Source organism: Protopterus annectens, chromosome 6.part1 (genome assembly GCF_019279795.1).
Source record: "Protopterus annectens isolate FY-2018-M chromosome 6.part1, PAN1.0, whole genome shotgun sequence".
NCBI classification, from domain to species: Eukaryota; Metazoa; Chordata; order Ceratodontiformes; family Protopteridae; genus Protopterus; species Protopterus annectens.
Window position 1 is genome coordinate 254689373 of NC_056738.1, and position 22028 is coordinate 254711400.

At 38.2% G+C, this 22028-nt stretch overlaps 1 protein-coding gene across 1 annotated transcript in view; it reads left to right on the top strand.

Annotated features, from left to right (window-relative positions):
• CNIH2 (cornichon family AMPA receptor auxiliary protein 2) overlaps positions 1 to 22028 on the top strand; it is a 1918708-nt gene that overhangs the window by 1592504 nt on the left and 304176 nt on the right. Inside the window, exon 4 of the mRNA XM_044075684.1 lies at positions 7793 to 7905. Coding sequence (XP_043931619.1) covers positions 7793 to 7905 — 113 coding nt within the window. The remainder of the gene's footprint in view (positions 1 to 7792; positions 7906 to 22028) is intronic.

A 22028-nucleotide genomic window follows, 5' to 3' on the forward strand; every position in this document is an offset into this window, starting at 1 on the left:
TATGGTACAACCTTCATCTGGTGGGACATTTGCGATTCAGTATTATCTGCCTCATTTGCATGGCATTGACTAGTAATTCATAGTTACCGTGCCGAACACTGTTGCAGGCCCTTAGCAACCCTTGCACCTTGGTTGTGGTGTTCCATGCCTACCATTGTGCATTATGCTGTAAACCTGATTTCTATTACATTGCGATTTTATGACATTTTTATATTATTTCTTTATGTTACAGCTTCCGCACACATGCCCTGTGGTTGTGCTGTGCGTTACTGTGGACATGACATTATATGTTGTTATTTATGTGTTGTGCATCTTTTCTTATGCCATTGGCTGTGTATTTCGCCATTGGCATATGTTAACTTTGTGATACCTGGGTCTGGCCCTCTTCCATAGCTCCGATGTTCTGTTTGGGAAAATGTAAACCGTGTTTTTTGGTTTACATTTCCGTGGGCTTATGCTATGCCTGCACCACTTCATGAATTGCTATATGCCTTCATTTGCATGGTGCGACACTGCACATGGGGTGATTAGCATACCTACGCTGGGGGCTGCCCAGTTCTGGCGTACGCCGGTAGTGCACGTGGAATTGGATCGTACCTGAATCGCTCGACGGCCATATTTGGTGTTATAATGCCTACGCTATGCCTGCGCTATGCTATGCCTGCACCTGGCGCAAGCTTCATGAATCCCGGGGTCGATGTTACAATGTACTGAAGCTGCAAGTGTTGAGATTAAACAATAAAGATTTTAGGTATCAGTGCCCTGAGCATTACCTTGTTATGCTCCTTGTAATATGATATAATTATGTATATACTGCATTAGTTGTTTAGCTTTTTTATTTTGTTTGTAACAAGCTCATTTATGAACTACAAATTTACTTAGGTATGATAAAAACATGTTTCTTTATGTACCATGTGCTATAAATATTGCACTGAAATTACTATAAATATTTGTATTTAAAGGCACTTTTGTTGCTTATTTTCCAGTTGACTGTTGTTGCTGAGAATGGTCCTTGATCCAGCTTGTCCACCCTCTTAATAAAGTAAAACAAACAAAGAGATAAATATTATACAATGACTGGCTATTAGCACTCAAAACTAGCATGCTAATTGGTCAGCCCATCTAGTGTGCGAGTTGTAAATCTGAGCATATACCAATGGAAAAAAGGTCTGGTCATCCAGACTTTTTTCCCATTGGTATATACTGTAACTTTTAAATTTTTTTTAAACAAAAATAAATAAATAAAATTAGAAATCCGGACATATGAGGGAGACAGGATGGAGAAAATACTAGAAAAATCAGGTATGTTATTCAAAACTAAAGGCACTTACCTGATTTTCCTTGTATTTCCTCCATCCTGTCTCTCTCCTACCCCTAAACTGTCTGAAAGTTTTTTTTTTTTTTTTTTAAAAAAAAAAAAAAAAAAAAAAAAGGAACAATGGAGACCTTCCTTTCTCTGTTGCTTCCTTTCCAAAGCATTGATGTACTGGGTAAATGTGGGAACCCAAGTCCCATACGCATGTGCAGTACATCAAAAAAAGCAACAGGATATGCAGCAGAAGCCGAAGAATGCCACAGCGCCGTTATACAAAGACTTTTTATTTAAGAAAAGTAGGTCATGTTTTTCTTAAATAATGTCATTGTATAATAGCAATAACCGACTCCGTGGTGTGGTATATTAAGATTTACCCAGAGTTGGCTTTATTTAAACCACACCTACTGTGGGTAAATCTTAATATACCACACCAACATCATTGGTTTTTTGCTATATTTTATTTTATATGTATATATATATATATATATATATATATATATATATATATATATATACACTATATTGCTATCATAAGAATACAAACATGATTTTAAAGTATCAGTAGACTAAACTATGGGAATATTTTTTGTTATTACTTAAAGCCCAAAGTTTATTTTAGCATTCAGTCCCTTGTTTACAGGAATGCTTGATATCTAATGATTGTTGATTTAATCAGCACCTATATTTTTACATGAATTACAAAACTATAGCAAGAGTGTGCAAATTCTGGATGTCCATCTCCCAACCTCCGTTATTTCATTTATTTATTTATTTGCATATTTTCATATTTGAAATCATCATTTTTCTTACCAAAGAAGGTCTTGCATCTCAGCTCTGTTTTCTTTCTGTACATCTGCTTGTATACCTCTTAGGTTCATAGGTAGGTACTAGGCTATCTGCCTGAAGGCATTTATATACATAGATGGAATGTGTTGGCTTTCACCACCCCTTTAGATTAGTTCCTTGTGCCTCTGTCCAGCAGTGCCATCGAAGTGATCCCCGGGGTAAACTTTCTGTTTCCCATCCATTGCCTAATGTAGATTGGAATCTTGTTCCAGAGCATGGGAAGTCTCTGGGGCAGGAATCTATCCCTCCAGCACATCCTATTTATTGTTGTGGTGAGGTTTAGATCCCTGGAGCATGTGGCTTGAGAGGATATGGTTTTCTTTAGGTGGAGCATGTCCATCAATTCTGGGTTGGACATGGCCTTGTATGTCAGGCAGAGATCACCTCTGAGTAGGCGGTATGCAACCGAGCACAGCTGGAGTTTCTTCAGTCGAGCTGCATAGGGCATCTGTTTGAGGCCAGTGATCCTCTTGGTGAGCAACTTCTGTGGTCTTTCCAGTTGTTGCAGGTGTCTTGTAAGGTCCATCCCAAATGGGGCATTGTATTCTATGATTGGTCTGATGAGTGATGCGTAGACGGGCCCAATGACCTCTTTTGATCTGGATGCAAACCCTTTTGTGTTTAGGTGGGCCACATAGAAGGATTTTCTAACCACTTTGGCAATGTGGTTATCAAAGGAGAGGTTACTGTCTAGTTGGGTCCCCAGATCCCTTATTACGTCTTCCGTATTTAGGGGGCTACCACCTATGTGGTAGTTTGTGGGTACTTTGTTTTTTCCAAAGGGGATGACTATGCACTTTTTGGCATTTAGCTTGAGGCCATGGTTTTGACACCAGGTATCTGTCTCAGTGAGACCCTTTTGGAGTATGTCTGTGTCAGCTGGAGAGTCAATTATAGCCCCTAGTTTGCAGTCATCTGTGAACTTGATCAGCCATAGTCCTCCTGTGCTTGCCTGTACCTCTGAGAAGTATATGCCGAACAGGAGGGGTCCTAGGACTGAGCCCTGGGGAATGCCACTTCTAACCGGTTTAGAGTCAGACCTAGCTCTTGCAACTCTTACCATGTGGGTTCTGTCCGTGAGCCAGTTGGCAACTCATCTTGTGACGTAGGGGGTTTATGTTCAGGTTGGTGCACTTGTCAATAATACCTGAGTAGGGAATGGTGTCAAAAGCCTTTGCGAGGTCTAGGTAGGTTGTGTGGACCACCTTTCCCTCATCTATAGCCTTGGTAACTGCCTCAAAGAAGTCCACCAGGTTTAGGAGGCATGATCTGCCCTTAACAAAGCCGAACTGGGGTAGGGTCCAGTGTTTGGATGTTTCCATTGTCTATGTTAATGAGATCCATGATGATGCGCTCCATAGCTTTGTAGACCAAGCTAGTCAGGCTTATAGGGCGATAGTTCCCAGGGTCCGTTGTAGCTCCACCTTTGTGTAGCGGAATAACCGTTGCTGTGCGCCACTCTGTGGGCATGTAGCCTGTGGAGAGGCTGAGTTTAAACAGTGTGTTTAGGTGAGGGGTTAGTTCATCTTTGACCTTGTGTAGGACACAGCCTGGGACACCATCCGGTCCCATTGATGCAGTGTTTTTGGCTTTGGAGAGGGCTGTTTTAATCTGAGTGTCTGTGATTTCCAGGGCACTACATTCTTCTGGGATAATTATGGGCCCTTTTGGGGGTGAGAGGGGGGTGAAGTTTGCACTGAACCTGTCTGCCAGGATATTGGCTATATCAGTCGGTTCAGTGTATTTTGTGCCATTCTGCACTAACTCCAAACAGATCTGAGAATTGCCACTTAGATTCTTGACATAGCTAAAGAATGCCTTGCGGTTATCTTTGGAGTCCATGGCAATATTTCTTTCAAAGCTAGCCTGGATGATTATATGAGGGGAATTACTTTCTTGCTGATACTGATCAGGGATGTCTTCCCTTCTTGGGATTTTACTCTTTTCTGTACTAGTTTCCTCCTTCTATTGTATAGCTTGTTTATGGCAGGGGTCCACCAGACTGGTTTCCTTTTCTTGGAGGAGTGAGTCTTGGTTTTGTTTGGGATAGCACGATCCATGCATTCTTGTAGGTGCCCATAGAGTGCATTAGTAAAGGATTTTTCAGCTTGGACAACATTATCCTTTAGCATGGAGGCTTTGAAACCTCCCACCTTGGTCTTAAGTAACGTGAAGTTTGCTTTTGAAACGTTTTTCATGGTGGTTTCTTTGACCGGGAGTGGTGGCGGAATGTGGATATCCAGAGTGATTAGTTATCAGATCTAACCAGTGAGGGGTTGACCTCCGGTGTTGAACACTGGTCGCCCATGTTGGTGATGACCAGGTCCAATATGTTGTCACCTCTGGTGGGGGTGTTGACCAGTTGATCCAGGGTGTTTGAGTTTATAAATTCTAGGAAATATTGGGCAAGGGAGTTTGTACTTGAGTAGTTCTCCAAGTTAATGTTTGGGTAATTGAAATCACCCTATATCAGGGTGTTTGGTAGGACCTTTATGTTTCCCAGTGTTTCTAGGAATGTGGAGTGGGGGTCCTGGGACATGGTGGGTGATCTGTAGCAAGCTATACTTTGAATAGCAGTTTTGCTCGTTGTTAGTTGCACGTGGATGACCTCTGAACCATCGTGCTGTGCCTCTAACCTGGGGGTGTGGGTATCCTTGGTGAATATGGATACTCCCCCACCTTTTGTATTTCGGTCCAGGTTTTGTGGCCAAAATGTATGGTATGAGTTGTAGCCTGGTAGTGCTGGGGTGCTCTCTGGAGCCTTAAACCAGGTTTCTGTTACTGCACATATATCGATTTTCAGCATACTGAGGAGTGCCTCGAGTGCGTGCATTTTGAGGTTTAGACTTCTGGCATTGATCAGCACTACCCTCAGTTTTTTGTTACTTGTGCTATTTATGGTGGTAGGTTTGTCTTTTGAGCCTTGCCTAAAAAAGGCACTATGGGGGTGGCAAGAGCCTTGGCCAGTATTCAAAAGCCTAAGGGTGACAGGTGCAAGCCATCTCTAGAGAAGCAGCATGGCTTGTCAAGCATGTCATCCCAGGCTGACAGACACTGGATCCCCTTTGAATGACACCAGAAGCTTAGCCAATTGTTGAAATTGATAATTTTTTCTATATACCATGGTATCATTCTTGGTGAGAGCAGGATGCTACTCAGGGTCAGGGTCATACCGCCTGGGCTATGTGATCAGAGAGCTCCTCCATGTCACTTTTCATGTAGTCCAGGGAGGTATGGCTCAGGTCATTCACACCAACATGAACAATGACAGAGTCATATTTGTACTTGTTCTGGAGTGACCTGAGTGCTTGTGTTATGTGGCGGATCCTGGCACCTGACAGGCAGCTAACAGTAACCTTCTCCTTGTCCAGCCTAGTGAGTGGGACGTCAGTGTGCCTGACTATAGAGTCACCTATTACTAGTGTGTTGGGTATGTTATTTTGCCTTAAGGGCTGTGATTGTGTGGCACACTGGTTTTGTGAAGTATGTGTTTCATGGTTTGTGTTGGGGGGGTGGAGGTTGCTTGGATGTCTGCTTTGGAGGTCTCTGTTGCTTTTGCAGATTTTTATTTAGAGCCTCCGAGTATGTTTTTGTGTATTTATGTGTGTTTTTTGCCGGTGCTGGTTTCATAGGTCTGTGTGAGACTGGTGGTGTGATGAAAGTAATTCCCTTCTCCTCTTGACTGCCTGGTCCAGTCTTGAGTTTAGAGAGCTTAGCCTCCATTTTGGCTGTATAACTGCATCTCTCGCATGTATTAGTGTTTGGTGGAAGGAGGAGAGGGTTGTCTGTGTACATGAGGCAATTGTAACATTGCCTCAAAATGCCCAGATTCACCAGTTGGACCAGAGAGTACACCTGAAACTGCCCTTTGGAGATGCCTGGATAGGTACAGTGAACTGTTTTACTGATTGGCTGGTAAGGTCGAATAGAGAGTCTTGTCCTTCTCTACAGTATAGGGGGGTCTAGTGCTAAGGTTTATTAGTGCTTGCTATGAGTTTTGGGCAAGTGCCGGGATGAGAAGTGAATGATTTGAGTGCTAAAGTTGAAAGCTTGTCTAATTCCAAGGGAAAAATTGAACAGTAGACTTTGTGGAGCTGGGAATAATTATACCCTAGCTAACCGGCGCTGCCTGGCTTGCAAAACCGTGCAAATGCAGGTTTTATAGCAGGGAAATGAAAGAGATAAAAATTAGCCCAAAATGGCCAATAAACTACTAATTTCTGGGCTGAAACCACTCCTTCAGGGACAGATAGGCTGCTCAAAGCTCCCTCTCTCACAGTGAACAGAGAAACTTCCTTCTATCCAAGTAAGGTATTGGCAAACACAGAAACTTGTAACACAGCTCTGAATTCAGCACTAACCTGAAAACAGGACTAAACTAGCTTAGAAAGATGGGAAAACAAGTATATATATATATATTTTTTTTTTTTCAGAAAATAAAGCAGCTACAATCAAAAACATTACTTTAAATGCACACAAATGGCTATCACACTTGAGTGTGTAGCCTACCACAGTCAAACAGGTAATTTAAACACAAAAATGACTTTGTTAAAGTGCAGGCAGTAAAATAAGTACAACATGTAGCTGAAACAAGCTTTTTAAATCACAGAAACTCTAGAAAAATCTGCGTTTTAGGGGGAATTAGCTAAAGGCAGCAAGAAAATGCAGAAAAATGATACTTAATCACTCCAAAGTCTCTTGTTTGTCTCTCTGCTGCTGTAGAACTCTGAAGGGTACCAGGCAGGAGCTTGCTGAGCTGTATATTATACAATCCATTATTTGCCAACCATGTGTTCACCAACTCCAACAAAATTGAGAAATGCCATCTCCCACATTGGCAAGAGCAATTTTATCCACCAAGGCTGTTGTGATCAGGTGTCTAATTTTTTCAGGTTGCACAAATCATGGAGCATGAGCAGTGTAGTCCCCAATATGGGTATGAGGGGGTCTTACCTAACACAAAATAAGAACCTTTTTTAGTTAGCTTATGCCCGATTGCTAATGCTGCAATATTTGATAAATTGGGTGTTGACAGCACTTTATTGGCCAAGTCTCCTATTCTCTATATGTCTATACTTTCGAGAGATACCACCATTATTTTATTTTACTGTTGTGATTCCATGTCTGAAATTTACAAAAGCTACAGAGCTACTGACTGGTATCTCTTCTGGGAAGGAGTAAGGGACCAAATATTAGAGAACTAAGAAGTTGAATAAGCTAAAATAGGAAGACCACAATATTCCTTTATGGTTTTTATCTGCTTTGCAGTCATGACTATCCTTGTATATATACACTTAGTCTTTACTTCATAACTTGCAGAAGTGTCAACTGTTTTCCCAGTTCTTACACATGATTTCTGTGTAGAGTGCAGATAGCTGAGGAGTCTGATTCTGTATTTTTCTTTGACAGTCCTTGGTGATATTTGCATTTAGAAGGTCAAAGAGAAAAAAATATAAACTGGTAAATATGAGGAAACTAATGTCCTTATAGGAAAAATATTCATATAAAATTGCAGTTAGATAATTTGTTTATTTTGGCTTTTTTATTTCACAAAGATGTATAGCAAATGCATTGCAAAATATGAATTGTAACTAGACTGAAAGTTGTATCGTCTTTATTTTTTTCTTTCAGCTTGTAGTGCCAGAATATTCCATCCATGGGCTCTTCTGCTTAATGTTCCTATGTGCAGCAGAATGGGTGACACTAGGGTTAAACATCCCTCTGCTTTTCTACCATCTTTGGAGGTAGGTCACCTGCTTTCATACATCATTAATGGTAATGAGTCCTGCCACTTTTGCAGTTGTTTTAGGGTTTGCTAAACTACTTGCGTTGCCATATTTTGTCAGCTATTAAAATGTGGTTCTTGTAGTCATTGACATTGGACAGATGTTATACTGTGTTATGATGTTCATATCCAGTTGTTTGTATTTTATAATTTACACCAGCAATGTTAACACCATGCAATTATTCTTATAAATGTTTATATAACATGTTTCTGATGAGTCAGCCAGACAACTGAAATATGCAAGTTCATTTACAATTTAAACTGTGACAGAGAATATCAAATAACATAAGATTAAATCAAAATAAATACTTTTGACCACTTTTCCCATTCTACACATCTCTGTAAACTCATAGTGATGCTGTGCCATGTCATTGCCTCCACAGATGGTACACTCACTTTTCATGCTGAAAGTTCAGAAGCTATAGGTTCTACTCTCACACTAGGGGTTATGATTAATCTTCTAGAGTAAATACTGCACTGCAATGCAGTATAAGTGTGGGGGAAGAGTGAGCTGTCCATTCTATGAGACAAATTGAAGTCCCATCTCCCTGACCTGATTTTAAGTCAGTTAGATGTAGATGATCACATGGTACTTGCTGAAAACAAAGTAAGGTTACTTTATCAATAACAATAGTTTTCAAACAAGTTATCTGACATTTGCACAATTACTTCATACAAAAGAAACAATTTTAATGCATATTTCATCAGTTTTCAGTATTGAATACCTTAGCATGCTTATCCATTCAAATGTTCTATAATATAAACATCTAGCATAATTCTCCATTCATCCAAACTGGTAACAACATAATACAGTAACAACAGCATTGTTAGATATGGATTCATGAACAGCCTATTTTATAAATTATAAGGCATCCCAACATTTCAGTTTGTTCACACTCAGACAAAATATGCTCAGTCTTTTTCAGGTGATCATAAGTATACATCCTTTCCTTCATAATTACATGCATCATTAATGCTACGGCTCCCTTAAAAAAAACTTTCATTAAATTACTTTTTACTCAGTTCGTTCTTTTCCTAAGTTCTTGTAAGCATTCCTTATCCCTTTCTTCTCATCTTGATGTCCTTGTTCATAATAGCATCTACTTAATTTGAGTTTAATCTATTTTAAAGATCTTAAATATACCAGTTTAAATCTCTGTCATACCACCTAATGTTCCTAAATTAACACATTTAATTTCTTTCCTTTATTTATTTATTTAATAATAGCACACTAAATATGACTTAAAATAGGAACAATCACTTATTTTACTCTAGTGGTTGTAAATATAGCATAGTAGTCTAAACTGGATTTATTATATTAAACCCTCCATTATCAACATCCTCGTATAATACTCTTTTCTTAACTAAGTTCAGTTTATTTCACCAAATCTCTGAAAAAAATGAAGAATATACTCAGCAATCTCACTATGAATTTTTAAGAATAAGCCATACTTCTGCTAGACATGCTCCTAATGAAAATACATACATTTAAATAAATTTATCTTCTTATCATATGACATGTGAAAATATTTCAACTCATTATTCTTTTTTGCATCTTGTCTAAAACTCCTTTCTATCGTTGAATAACAGCTTCACAATTTCTAAATTCAGGGCCCAGAATCGAGATATAGCTTGTTTTAACACAGATACCTTTTAAGACACTATCACAATCTACAACAGCAGTCTTTTCTAAACTTGCAACTAAATCTAATTCTTCAATTCCCTTCAATGCGACACTCTTAATTCTCTTATCAGTCTTCACTATCTGCATATACTAACATATCATCTGCATATGTCATAATAAGTGGATTCTGTAGTTTAAGAACATATACAACGTTCATCCAAAAGTTGTATACAAATCATACTAAGAGTCCAGTATCCTCAATCAAGTCCTAGCAAATATCACGACTTCTTACACATTTCCATATGTATCACCTGCCTTGCTAAGTCAGGCTATACATTAGTGAACCATTTCCTTTAAAATGAGTGACACTTCACCCTGTAAATACCCGACTGCTTAGGCACTTCTTAAAAGAAACCTTTCTTCAATTGCTTGATGACCTAAAAAAGTTCTGCCATAATCCTCTCACAATGGGTTTCATTGCTAAAGCTGCTGTCTATACATCAGATTTCTACTACCACTTAAATAGTTGTACTGATAAAGCAGTCTGTATTAGTATAATGAGACGTTTAAAAACAAACACTTTTATTCTAATACCCATGTACATAAATTATATAACAAGATTAATAAATTGCATAATGCTTAAAAGAGGTGTAATTCTACCTGCCTTAAGACCCATGTAAGAACAATCTAGTAAAGCACTTCAGGGAACAATTGGGAAGCTCAAAGAAGAGTTTGAACTTAAAAATAGCCATTAAATCCAAAACCATTTATAAATCTTTAACAATGTCAGGACGTTACAAACAACACTCAAAATGTTCTAGACCATAATAGCACTGCTCACTCTAACACAACTGAAATAGCTAATAACCACCTTTCATTCAAATTTTAATCCATATCTTGTTGTAGCTATTCCAAAGATTCCACAATCCCAGCCACCCCTTTAATTATTGTGGGACAAGGACGTTCAGCCCCAAAAAGTTAAAATAACCTCATCTGTGGGCCCTGATAATATACTAGGTTCTTTCATTATTAGTGCCTAATATCGTCTATCTGAATGCCAGCTTAAGCCCTTTAATCTAAGTTTCTCCAATGGTTCCATTTCTGAAGCCTGGAAAACTGCGTTGCAATGCTTTTACACAAAGGTGGCCCAACCATGGACCCTGGTAATTATTGACCCATTACTCTAAATTGCCTCATATGTAAAACCATCAAAAGTATTATTTCAGACCTCATTAATCTGGTCAAGGAAAAAATCTTGTGTGGTTTCTCATCAATTTGACTTTGTCAAAGGAAGGTCCTGTTTCTTTAACTTCATTATTTTTAAGTAAGTGAAGCAGAAGATACCAGTTATACAGTAGATACAGAATATTTAGACCTGTTCAAGGCCTTTGACACTATTCTCCAGCAGACATTATTGACAGGCTTGTAAATCTGATTATAAATCCATATTTTGTGCTATGGATGACTAAGGATGTCTGGGAGAACCCATGTGGTTAGAGTCACACGTGCCACTTCTGAAATCCAAAAAGTTATCAGTAGTGTACCGCAAAGCTTAGTGTTAGGCTTTCTCCTATTTCGCATTTATTTCTCAGACCTTCATGCAACCCTAGCCTATAATTATCGAAGTTTGTAGACAATTGTAAACTGGGTGTTGTTATTTAATATTTCACTGAGTACAACTGCTCTAACGTGGATTAGATCATTAAAAATTGGTACAAGGACAATGGCCTCAAATTAAATGTAAAATATGTAGTATGGTTCATTTTGGTTAAACAAAACATTGTCATATACTAGGTGACACAGCTTCCAATCAGACACTGTCATAAGGTATTTAGGCAATCTTCTTGATAAGTTCTTATCATTTGACCATTCTATCTCTGCAGTAGTTCAGAAAGACTTTTATCTGTCCCATCTAATTTCCAAAGGTATGTATTCATTTTTTTTTAATTTGTTAATTGGGATAGAACACTGATCCCATTAGGCCTACTTCATTCTTAGCATCGGGGGTAAACATAATAGATACATAACATTATATACAGTGTGAAACCCAAAATACAATACATACATGCATTATGTACAAAGTGAATATCAGAGTTGGCTTGAGGGTATAAAGACAATAGATACATGCCATTATATAGAGAGTGATTGACAAAACACAATATATGCATATGCATTATATACACAGTGAATATCAGAGTTGGCATGCTGAAAGCAACACAATGAAAAAACAGAGTCAAACCAAGGTATGTAGGGGGAAGTAGGGTAGGAAAAGGCTGCGTTATATCAAAAATGAAAGAACACTTGCATTTTTAGAGTCTTGTATTGTATTTTTAGTTCTGATCAGAAAATGGGGTAAAAAGAACAATATTTAAGAAAATAAAACAGGGAGTCTCACAGTTTGGCACCTTGGACTGAAAAAGCATGGTCTGGTCTGTGCACCACATCCTAGTTTGAGATGTTTGGAGGAGAAGACCTCAGTTGTTAAAACTTCTAAGGTTTTACAGTGGTGCATCTCTGAATAGTCTGGAGGCTGGGGGTGGGGGTTCATACATAAGTTTAAACAGTTGAGAGGAGAGCAGACATTCAGCACATTGTTTTGTATGTAGCCAGTTAGTTTTTCAATGGTTTTACAGTAATGTTCATTTCATGGGTGGACAGTAATGAATCCATATATAATGTTTGAGATGGTTTGAATAATGAATAAGTTTACAGGCTACAGCAGCAACAGGGAGACCATATTCTAACTGATCAGGTAAGATATCTTTACTTATGTCATTCCTACAGAAAAGGAATGGGAAGATGCTATTAGCACAGAATATGAGAGATGAATTCTGTGTGTCTAGTCCCAGTAAAGATGGAAATTCAGGAAGGGGGCTAAACAAATTACTAGGTATTTCAATGTAGTGCCATTTTCAATAATGTTATTCAGATAATCAAGAATTTTAGAGGCCTGAAGATAAAGGTGAGCTTTTGCCTAGTACCAAAACATTGTTTTTGCTTTAGAGGAGTTAAGCAATAATTGTGGATTACTGAACCATTGAATAACAATATGAAAATCAGCCAGAAGTTTGATTTCAGGAGAGGACATAGAATAAGTAGATTGGAAAAGAATCATATTATCAGCATAAAGCAGAAGAGGAAGGTGGTAAGTGAAAAGGAAGTTTGTTACGGTAGATACAAAACATGCAAGGTACCAGAATAGATCCTTTGATATAGATGGAAAAGCTGATGAGTTGAAATTCATTGAAAAGTGGTGGTAAGAGAGGTAGTTTTTGAATCAGAGCAGTGTGTGATCTCTAATGCCTCTTTCAATGAGATAGTCTAGGAGAATTGAACGGGTAAAAGGATCCAGTGCTCTGGCTAGGTCAATAAAAGTCGTTTCAGTAATTAGGCCTTTATCCATTCCAAAGAAAAATGTTCCTAGTCAGTGGCCACACAGCTGTGGTTGACTGTACCAGACCAAAAGCCATGCTGCTTTTAAGAGAGAAGGTGATACTGATTAATGTACTGAGTGAGTTTTAAGTAAAAAAATGTTTCCAGAATCTTTCCTTGGATTTGGAGTATACACATAGGGCTGTAGTCTTTGGGGTTGGAGGCAGTTGGTTTCTTAGAGAGAGAGATTTTGCAGTGACATTTTTCCTGATATTAGGCATAATATTAAATTTAATACACAGACTGTACGTGTTTCAGTGGGTTATAATGTTGTCTCTGCAGTAATAAATAAACCATTGCTGAAGATTGTCTCTGCTAGGGGGGGGGTTATCAAATTTAATCTGTTAGAGTAGTGGGTAGATGCCCTTGGATGTTATAGTTGTGAAACAGAATAAAGAGATGTATGGGGGCAGTGGGTGGTGCAGAATGTGACAGCAATGGATGGGAAAGTTGTTGAAATGAGAAAAGAAATCAGTGGCAGAAAGTTGAGAGGATGTGAAATTCATGGCAGGAATATTATTCCATTCTGTAAGAATTCCTTCCATAATTTTGTGAGTAATTTCTTTAGTGAAGTTTGGTGAGATTTCATCCGGTAACTTTTATGAAAAGCATATTGCTTGATTGGCAAGGTTGCATAACTGGGTATAGCATTGTCTATTTATGGTAGTGGGAAGAGCTTTACAAGAATGCCGTGCATTGTCTCTGAGTAGTAGAAGAATTGTTATACTTTTAGGATAGCCAGTTGTTAGTTTTTGGATTGTATAATCTTACGGAGAAATGGGTTTCACATGTCAGTCACTACAGAGGTGAGTAGTTCTGCAAGGAGTGTTAGTGTCAGTTGTATTCAGAATTTGTGACTAGTCCAGTGAGGAGGGAGTGGATTTAAGTTTGTTAATCTTGGGATGTGCAACTCTGTCACATAGACAGGAGCTTTAGAGTTCCATCTACATAAGGATAATTAATATGTACACTGAAAAGGCAGACGCCATTGAAAGATGTTGAGTGGATGGTAATGTTTGTGACAATAAAAGGTTTATTAAATAATATGAGTTCTCTGAGGAAGTGGTAAGACATGTTGAGGTTGCACCAAGTAGGCTGATTTCTGAACTGGTTGAAGCTGAATTGTATGAGAAGATTATTCAGGTCACTGGAAAATGGAGTGAGCAGGTTGAGACTGAAGTCTCCAAGTATTATAATTTGTTTAAGTTATTTATGGAAGAAATAATTTCTTTTAGTGTTTTATTTAGCTTGAGAAGTGAGGTGGGAGGTGGTAACTATACTATGGCGGAATGTGTTATGGTATTTTTGGGGAGAGAGTAGATACAAGTAGCTAGTAAGAAGTATTATCTGTGTTAATGTTTCCATGAGCAAGTAGTTAGATGCTAAAGTGTGATGTAAACAGAAGGACAGTTCCACCTTCTTTTTTTTCAATAAACATCTTTATTAAATGATCACATATGACATAGGCAAGCTTACATTTATATAAATGAAAAACAAACAACACTGACACCCTTTAGTTGCAAAAAAATGTTATAACCAGGGAAAAAAATAGTTAATGGATGGATTGTTAGCTTAACCCATGGTATTGTAATCACCAAGGCTGGCTTATCCAAGGAAATGAAGGTATTTATCTGGTCTGTTTGTTTCTTATGCTTTGTGCATTACACAGGGTGCAAGAGAATAGAGATGGACCCATTTTAGCTTCAATGTTATCTTAAATGGTAGGGGTATGCTTGGGGCAAGTTTCTAGAGATGCTTGGGCAAGTTTGTATGAGTAGATTACTGAATGCAAAATGAGTATCAGTCTGTCTATATCTATCTACACACACACACACACACACACACACACACACACACACACACACACACACACACACACACACACACACACACATATATCTATCTGTGTGTGTGTGTGTATATATATATATATATATATATATATATATACACACACACACGCACACACATATGTAGTTTTACACACACACACACACACACATATATGCATACACATAGATAGATACAGACGTACATACATACATACGTACATACATACACAGAAAGAGAGAGGGGGGAGTGATAGGCAATATTAGTAATTGAGGTTGTTGAAGTGATATGTGTGGTAGGATATAGTAATGCAGGGTGACAGGGAATACATATGAGCTAGTTATATTTGAATGAAGAGAATATATACGATATTAATATTAAGTGGATGTGGGTAAAGTATAAGTAAGGAGCAATTGCCGGAGGGACTGGTATGGTAGATACTGTTTGGGTGTATATTAATGACTGTAAGTAAACTAACCTTCACACTTCCACTGAATAATTGTTTAAATCTCTTGGTTATGGTTCTTGAACAAACTCCTCCACCAGCATCCTGGTATCAATACCATTTCAAATTCCTCCTAGAGCAAAATGCACTCTATCATTCCTGCCAACCAAGCCATCTCATAAGATGTGATGCACAGTCACCATGTACAGAGTCATATTCTACATGAATGGCACTCAACTTTTAACTCACCCCAGTGAAAAAGCAGTCCTCCAAGCCATTGATGCATACCAAAAATTGTCAGCTCCTACTACTGCTGCTGCAGCTTCATACAGGCTTTTGACCCCACTGTGCTTATAGCATAGAGTCATATGAGAAATAGCATTCAGACTAGAAGAAGCTTTTGCTCAGAAAATCACCATCATATAAGTTCATTACCAGTCATAGTACAGAGGGCCTCCCATTCATGCTGTTTTCAATAGTAATTCTTTTTGTCAAGAGTTATCAGCCTCAGTCTCCTTCCCGCAATGTTGCTGCTTCCTGTCATTATCAAGTGAACTCTTATCAGTGTTTAGCCCAAGAAGGTCACATTTTAATAAAAATGAAGCCAGTTTTGCAAAATTGTTACTGTTGTGTTTTAGCTGACTGCCTTGAGACTATAACATACTTTTAAGTAGAGCGCTTATTTTTTTCTGTCAGATTAAATGAAGTTTTAACTAACTGAAAATATATTTTCTGTGGATAAATTTTGTTTATTTTTCATTACCGGGGCTGGCATGGTGTTTCAAAATGCTTTTTACTTTGCTTTTTTGTAAAAAAATAAAATAAAATAAATAACGTTTGTGGACTGCTAGTTTTACTGACATTTCCTGTTTGTCTTCCCCAGGAAAGAGGCACCATTTTTGGCTTGACCATGGAAAAGACTACTAGTCCCATGGTTGGTACTTCTTTCAACTGCAAAAAGAAAAAAATAAGCAACAGCCTTTGCCACCACAGTGTGCTAGCAGATTGCTTCAGCTTTAGATGGGTGATGCTGCTGTGGCCATTTGTTGTGCCTCAGACCATGCAGCTTTTATCTTGGATCCCTTTAGCACCTACATCTGCTAAGGCCCAAATTAGCAACATCCTCTGTGACTGTTGGTGTCTTCTCAGTGGGAAAGGGAGACCCACTCTTGTTGGTCCTTGGAGAAGGAATAGAGAAGCTTTCTCTGTTGTGCCAGAATGCTCTGCTTATCTGTAGGGAAACAGCAGCTGTCATTAGTAACAGACTTTGCCCCATTTTTTCTATCAAAATGAAACAGAAAACCAGGCATGTATCTAATCCTCCTCAATTTTCTTTAAACAGGAGTAGTTTACTGGGCCTGGCTAAGGGTTTAATTCAGCTATTGATCCTTCTTGTAAGGTAGTTGCTGGTAAAACAAAGAGGGATCCCTCTATTCCTGAAGAGGTTCAAGATTCTGAATCTTCACAGGAAGATGCCGGGACAAACTCAAGGTTTTTTTCCTCAGATTTCTAATTTAGACTCAGAGGAAAACTCAGTTGCTTATTCTTCATGTGGCACTTTCTTTTTCTCTGAGACTATTGCTAGAATGTGACCGTGTTTTCAGTGGAAGAACACTGAGGTTTCTCAGACCCACAGAACATAGCATGAATTTTGCAGAAGGATTTCCCCTTACCTACACCCATTCTTCATGTGCTGTCAGCTTTAGAGGATGTCTGTGTTACTGTCTGCAATTTTCCCATTAGTCAGCCAGCTGCCCCTGAAAAGGCAGATAGGGTGTAAAAAATTCCTTATTCTTTTAAATTTTTATACTTTGTACCCAAACCTGGACCACAACTATAGCCTTAATTGATTGCATTGCTGCTAAGCACTTGCTTAATTCCAGTCCTACTCTTTCTGTTAAGGATGGGAAAATTATTGATAGAGATATGGGGGAAAAATGTAGACTTCTGCAACTTTGGTTTTCAGAATTTTGAATAGGCAGTTTTATATGTTAAAACTTGTTCTGACAAATTGTGAAAGTACAAGGAATTAGTTTCTTCTTGTGAGGAAAAATCTGCTTTAAATAACTTGGTTTATTCTTTTGCATAGGTTGATACTCATTTTGCACTGTATTATATGATTCTGTTTATCCTTCTTCCAGGGCTATGGCCAGTGGTACTGTTTTAAGGAGGTTTGCATTGTTGCATTCTTAGAACATTTCAGATGATGTTAAAAATTACATTTTAAATCCCCCCCCCTCAATTAGAGATTTAGTGTTTGCCCCCCCCGCTGCAGAGATGATCAAAAAGTGAGATGGACGGGACAAGTTGATGCAGTGCCTCTCTAAGATTTTTCAGCCATCCTTTTCCAAAATGTTCAAGGGGTTTTCTTGCTCATGTTCAATTTTTGGCAGAAAACAATCACAGATTTGAGTTAAACAGACATTTAAGAAGGAATGGCAAGGGAGTTCAAAAAAGAAGTCCATGACCTCCCCATACCAAGGACAATCCAACATGACTGACTCTCTGTTCAAGAGACCTTGTGACACACTTTTCCCTGGCTCCCTTTTTCTTCCAAAAAGGCTTAATCTCCTTTTTTTCTCATTGACAACAGATTGCTTCAGACAAATATGTTCTAAATATCTTTCAATATGATTACAGATGGCAGTGAGATGAAATCCCCCCCTTCTAAGGGAATCATTCCTCATTCTCTAGATCAAAATATTTTGTTTCCACCTGCTTATCAACACATGCTGTCCTAAGGACTGATAGAACCTGCTATTCTTTCCCAAGTGGTGAAAGGTTTTTATTCAAGGATGTTCCTAGTGTCAAAGAAAGAAAATATTTGCAGAACAGTTCTGCATATTTCTTCTCTGATCCTGTTTATTTATTTATTTTACATTTATTTTACATTTGTTGACCGGGCTAGTCTAGCTGGATACATGTCCATTTTCAGTAGAGGCCCGGGGAGAAAAGCTCCACTTTAAACTAGTTAACATCAGGCTAGTGCCAAAACAAGATAAATGCATTATGTAATGTAGCTAAGGTGAATATGCTTGCAGAATTATTTATGATAGTGCCCTAATTGAAAAATTATATCACTTCACAACCTGCTTCCTCTTCTTCCTCTTTCAAGTTTCCTGGTAACACTAGACTTACAAGATGTTTATCATAACATTCCTATTCATCCAAACTTCAGACATTTCTTAAGTTTTTGTACGTCTGAATCACATTATCAGTCTTCTACCTTAACCTTTGGACTTTCCACTGCACCAAGAGTGTTCACAAAGTGTCTAGCTCCAGTTATAGCTCATTGCAGGCTACAGTGTATCCACATTTTACCATATTTAGATAACTTGCTTATCTTTTCAGTGTATTTTCAAAGTGTCAAGAATCTCTGTCTTAAGTGAGAGATTTCTTACACAAGCTGGGATTCCAAGAGAACAGTCAAAATCTTTCTTGACTCCCTCACATAGGATTGTGTTTTGGGATGTCAGACACCTCAGTTTAAAAAGCTTTTTTTCCACAGGAAGGATTCTTATTTAGATCTGTTTCTAAGGTTTTCCACTCAGACTTTGGTCACTATGAGACAATACCTCAGGATTTTGGGGCTCATGACAACTATGATTCTCATGATACTCCTGGCAAAACTGCACGAGAAAGATACAGTGGTATTTGAAATCTCTTTGGTCTCAGCATCAACACATTTTGTCTTTTCAAATCTCAGTGCAGGCCTTCATGAATGAAAACTAGATCAGGGAGTCTTCCAAGATATGACCCATATGTGGGGAGTTCCTTAAGCTGATCGTTTTGCCTCCTCTTTGAACAATCAAGAGGCAAGATTCTGTTCCAGGACTCTATGCAAGGCCTCGAAGACAGATGCCTTTTCTTTTCTTTAGACAGGAATGTTTCTGTATGCTTTTCCACCTTTTCCAATAATATACAAGGTACTTCCAAAGAATCAGAAGGAATCTCCCAAGATCATTGTGGAGATGTCTGACGAATTCTCGAACAGCTTTATGGACATCCTTGCAAAAGGATAACTCCAAGTCTTTTTGCTTGCATTGTTATTTTATTTTTCACAGAAAAGGAAGGGAAACATCAAAACAAGCTGGAACTGCTTTCTGCTACTGTTTGCTGCCACCCACTCTGTCTATCCTCTCTATTAGTGTTTCTTGATTTCATGGTATCACAAATCTGTCATGTAATCTGTCATGTAATAGCTGCATTACAAATAACTCCATTTCACCATTGCTCTCTCTCTCTCTCTTTCGTATTTCAGTTCTCCTTAAGTTAATCCTTCCTGAGATATTTTCTGAATCATTTATCTTTTCACACTTTTTATTATTTCTTTTCATTCCTGGATTCTGCGAATCTGTTCCTGCAGCTCAGATTTAATTGCTATTGTCCTCCAGATCTTGTGACTTCCCCTGTAGCCTTTCCACGCTGTTTCTTACTTATTTATTTAATAACTATTAATTGATTGGCATTTGTTTACTGTGATAGTATGGCTGGGCATAACGCCCCATTTCATTGGATACCCAGCCTGAAAAACTCTACACAGCAATACAAACATTAATTTTACAAAAGGTTACAGTAAGAATAAGAAGTATATGTCATAAAACCAATATAAACAAGTGTAATTTAATGGTTAGTAGACAAAATGTACATGTTATGCCAATGAGTAGGTATTCCAAACTAATAAACCCAAAGAGAGAAGAACTAAACTACCCTGAACATTAAGTACAGCTAAGAAGCGCTATTAGAGTACAGACATATGTTATTTGCATTGTATGTGCTACAGATATGATTATCAGACTTAATTAATCATCAATAGCAGAGGAAAACAAAAGAGTGATATGCATAAGCAATCAATAATAAATAGGTAGCCCAACTGCAGTACAGTGGTTTCTAGGTTAAGACTTATATACAGCATTTATAGATCACTGATTTGTCTGCTACGGGTGGGGTAAGAGGGCTGTAAAGGGTAGTTTAAGGTACAGAAGAGTGGTGTTATGTAGAAGGATGTGACATACAGTAGAATGGCAGTAAATAGATGCAGATATATTGAGGCGAATTATAGTAGAACATAGTGAAGTAAGTTTAATGAGGTGTGTGAGAGGGGTGGTTTAATGGAGGAGATTTACAAAAAAGGTATGAGAGTGGTGGATGGAAAGCATTCATAGGAAAAGAGGAACTAACCATAAATGGATACATTGAAGAATGTCAGTAAGAATTATTAAGTGTGTTCGGATATTTATGGTATTTGGAGGATGCGGTTTAGTGGATATTAAAGAGTTGAAGATCACTCTTGTGAATGGCATGAACATAACCATGTTTCCACCAGATGATGATTAAATGTTCTGAGGTCATTGGCTTGCTTTAGAGTAAGTGGGATGGTGTTTGCAAGTGTTCTAGTGCTTGTTTCAAGAAACTCACATCTTGGCCTATAGTGATTAACTTTTCAAACGAAATGCACAGTTGCTTCTCCTTATTTGTAGCTGTAAAGGCAGCCATCTGTTCCTCCTTTTGTTCCTGATCACTCATCTTTCTTGAAACACTTTTTTTTTACTCTTGACTAGTCTCACATAATATGGCTACAAATGGTTCTGAAATAAATGCTTTTGAATTTAAACATTTGAGCTGCATCTCTAGCCATGTTCTGTGAAACTAGGTATAGAAAAAAAAATCAGCTCACTTTAATTAATGCTTCACTCCTGTGTCATTATTCAGTCTCAAGTAATGTGATCCATAATAATAATGTCTTCATCCTTCTGCCATCTGTGAAGACGTTGATCTTTTTTTTTTCATCCTTGAGATATGTCTGAAACAAATACCATGAATAATATTGCATACAGGACAAACCATTTCACTGCTTTACACATCTAACCTGTTGCTGACAGTGGCCCTCTCACCACAGCCCTTTGAGCCCTACCATTTAAAATGCAGGAGTCTAATTCCTTAATCTTACTTCTACTCCCACGCTCTCCAGCTCTCCTAGCACCCTCCTATGTTTGGGCAAGTCAAAAGTCTTCCTGAACTCCATGCAGCTAAAAGGGATTGTGTTTATAGTTGAAGTAGCAAACAAACACCAACTGTACAACAGCTAGGAAGTTTATTATAAAACAGGTAAGTGCTTTCAGGGATGTGCCCCTTCATCAGATTGTGTTTATATCTAGGGATGTCATTGTCCCCCTTTAATCAGATCTCATTAGGCCTGTCATATAATGCCCCCTTTGTCATGTATCTGTCCAGGCACATGTAAGAACTGGAATGCCCACAGAGATACCTTACTAAAAGGATACAAGGCGTAAACAATATGTTCTACATGAACCTACAAAAGGCCGTGTCACTATACTCAGTGTCCTACAAACTGTTAAAAGACGACCTGTGTGTTTCACATAAAGCATCCTCTAACTTAATACTGATGCATTTACTGCACATCAACAACTCAAGTGGCATCAGAAATACTTGGTCTAATCATCTAAACCTCTAATGCAACGTCAGTTAAATAGTTTGGAGGGAAAGGTATCTCCCTCAGAGGATACCGTTACTCTGGAGCAGACTAACCAGTCACATAAAATAAATCTCATCCCAGTCCATATTCAAACACAACTTGGATCTATGGGTGGGAAACAGAAAATAGACCCTAGGTGTGCTCTGTGTACTACTGATAGACAGAGGCAGCTCCTAAATGCTTTATCCCCTCCATGGGTCACCTTAAACTATCTGTAGTATTCTCCCAGTTATTCTCACTAGGGTAATATCTAAT